General features: G+C 32.0%; 1 protein-coding gene across 1 annotated transcript; it reads left to right on the forward strand.

Moving 5' to 3' along the window:
- Window positions 1-1,498: 1,498 nt before the first annotated feature.
- On the forward strand, window positions 1,499-3,394 carry LOC105251769 (partner of Y14 and mago). Its single transcript, XM_011258758.3, has 3 exons — window positions 1,499-1,687; window positions 2,035-2,128; window positions 2,214-3,394. The coding sequence occupies exons 1-3, from the start codon at window positions 1,636-1,638 to the stop codon at window positions 2,734-2,736; spliced, it is 669 nt and encodes a 222-aa protein (XP_011257060.1). The 5' UTR covers window positions 1,499-1,635; the 3' UTR covers window positions 2,737-3,394.

A 3,394-nucleotide genomic window follows, 5' to 3' on the forward strand; every position in this document is an offset into this window, starting at 1 on the left:
AGATGAGACCGCGGAGCGCAACCCTCGGTGCGCGCGCGCAGCATCCCCGGAATACACGGAAGCAGCCCGGCTAGATCAAAAGGGTAACCCTCGGGACCGCTTATATTCTCGAAATCGAGTCGATGTCGAGATATTCGCGCGTCGTCCCCGCTTTTTAATCCTCGTGTGTACCAAGTCATAAAAGTACAGATTCGAATTGCTTGTTAAGAAAAATTTCGAAAACTTTTATATTTTACGCGTTAAATAACTTAAGAAGGAACTCGACGGGTCGGCCACGTCAAGAGTTAAGAAACCTAATTCATTTTGATATTGACTTTTATTGTGCGAAGCACTTTTAGACTTTTAAAGTACAAAATAATTAATTTATATTTGTAAAGATTAAGTAAAGATTTGCCCTGTAAAAGATAATTTAAGAAAATCGCATAAATGTATATTATTTTATATTAAAGTAACTTTTTTATAGCGACTGTATCATGAAAATTTTATAGTGACTGTACACAAAAATTCATGAAAATAAAAATTTTAATTCTACAAGGCAAACCGTTATTTTAACTTATATAAATTAATCATTAATTTTATATTTTAAAAGGCTAATAATGTTTTGCGCAACGTCGCAAAATTGATGAATCTCAAAGTGTGTTACATTTATTAACTTTTTACGTAGCCGATCTGTCCAGTTTCTCGTTAAATTTAATTCTTTATTTATCACTTTTTCTTTTTATAATCCTCAATTTATATATAATATAAATTTTTTTTCTAATATTATTATCTAGAACAGTCTTTCGGTATAATAAAATATTGCGTGGTAATGTTAAGTAATAAATAAAGATAAGTATACTTCTTAAACGTATAATTATACATAATATATGCATGTGTTTTTATTTTTTTAAGAGAAAGTCACCATTTTGTATGTTGCATAATGTTGAATAATTACGTTCTAATAGATATCTTACGGATGTTTCTTCAATTTGTTATACATATAAATTTTATAAAGCACCATACGTTTTTTAATTAATAATATTACGACATATGTAATAAAATGACATTTTTAAAAATAAAAAACAAGTATTTTAAAGAATTTCTATATTAGCATTAAACTATATTTTCCTACGATTTCCGTGCAAGAGAAGAATACATTTCTCTTTGAATACCTTGAAGGAAATTTATCAAAACTGCTATATATAAAGTATATATAAAGTGCAAAAAGTTAGAGTTCGTAAAATTCGCGTCAAAGGAAATATCGATCTGTACCTTTAGTAATTTGCAAATGGAAAGAAGCGCATCGATATTCGATCTCTGCAATATCCCACGTAATTAATAAAACAATTCGTCCGTTTTTGAAGCAGGATGATTGGATACTCGCGCAGATCGCGTTTTCCAATTAAACTCCTAGCGACATCTGTCGACGTTAAAAGTAATAACTAGGAAATACATCTGACACAACACGCTGACGTTCAACCCGCGGCGACATCTGTCAGTGGTGTACAAAGTACGTTGACCGCTATCAACAACACACATATACACGCACCCACACCACGAATTATTGGAGATTCGGTACTCCGTGCGGTACATAATAATCGCGCAATGGCACGCGGATAGTTGTGTATTTTTTACATTTATTTATTTTTTTCACGGATGCTCTCGGGTGACACAACGATGGCGTCAACTTACATCAAGGATGAAACTGGTAACGATTATTTATTTACTGCATCGCGATCGGATTTACGGACTTACACCTTGTCGATTACGCACCGGTTCTAACCTCGGACATGTAAACAAGCGTAAAGTGAATAGTTTTGTGTAATAATAGATTGTTCTTCTTTACGCGCGTTGTATAATTTTCACATCAGTTTTAAACTCTTCGCGACTTGCGAATGTATTTAGTTCTAGGAGGCTTTTTTTTATTCACTGCACTGTACGTATTTTTACACGCAATTATAAATTACAATTACATTTCGAGTTTAGGATTAATTAAACATTTTGTCCAAGTATCCTTACGATATTCTTATAATATATTACGATTATTATTTTTAGGCACATTTATCCCAGCAAGTCAACGACCTGATGGCACATGGCGTAAACAACGACGTGTGAAAGATGGATATATTCCTCAAGAAGAAGTTCCATTGTATGTTTCATAATGTTTCTCTCAGTATTTTTATTTGTTATATTTTTTTCTTATCATATATAAATATATATAATTTTTTATATAGATATGAGAGCAAAGGAAAGCAATTGGTGAAGAAACCTTTATATCCAGTGGGTGCTAGCCCAGAATTTATAGCCGAGCACAAAGCCAAGTTGGAAGCTCTAGCCGGGAAAAACAAAATAATACCTGGTACGCAGGCGAAAACGCAAGAGGGATCCAAAAAGAAGAAAAAGAAAAACAAGTCTAAAGCGGTTGAACCAGTTGCTGAAGGATTGTCCAAACTATCGATCTCAGAGCCCGAATTTCACAAAGAAGTCTCAACTCATGATAATGACAAGCCATTATCCACTGCAAAACAAATTACGACAAACAATATAATTAAGGACAATTCAAAAATTACACAAAAAACGACAACCGATCCTCAAAAAAGATTAAAGAATTTGCGCAAAAAGATTAGAGAAATTGAAGTGTTAGAGGAAAAAATCAAAACTGGTGCTTTGAAAAATCCTGATAAGGAGATACTTGACAAAGTGGCACGAAAAACAGATATTTCCAAAGAAATAAGAAGATTAGAAGTTGCTCCATAAAAAGGAGCATATCCAATTAAAAGTTTTACATGGATTTGTTAGTGCCATCCAATCCCAAAACCTTATCAACAACAAGTGTGTGATTATATTACTTGATAGAGCAAATCTTTATTCCTTCCGACGATCAATTTTACATACAGCAACTGCATCTTATATTCATTATTCTTGTTTACTCTGCATAGATTGATAATATTGATAAATATATTGAATATATTTATAATGTAATGGTATATTATGCCAACAATTTTAATACTCGATCATGTAAACTATACATATACACACACATTCATACATACATAGTATTTCCTCACTAACAAAAAAATGTATAGAATTGGCCGCTTTCTGTTAATTAGCAGACTCATTTAACTTATAACACCAGATATTGTGCCATAAATCATTGCAGCAGTTTTTCCGAAAATAAAGGAGAGATGACAATAACAACAAATAAGATGAGAATAAGAGCAAATAATATTTAGCATTAAAGTTTTAATACTGTCAGAGAATTGCTCCAAACTTACAAAATAAAAGAAGAGTTTTGCCAAAAAAACTTTTTCTTGAAACGAAAAATCTTCATTAGCGAGGAAATACATATGTATATACATATAAAAAAAACAACGTGTGAAAGTTTTAATAAAGACAAACGGAATTTTTCGTTAAA

This window comes from Camponotus floridanus, unplaced genomic scaffold (assembly GCF_003227725.1).
Source record: "Camponotus floridanus strain SB8 unplaced genomic scaffold, Cflo_v7.5 scaffold4, whole genome shotgun sequence".
Taxonomy (NCBI): Eukaryota; Metazoa; Arthropoda; class Insecta; order Hymenoptera; family Formicidae; genus Camponotus; species Camponotus floridanus.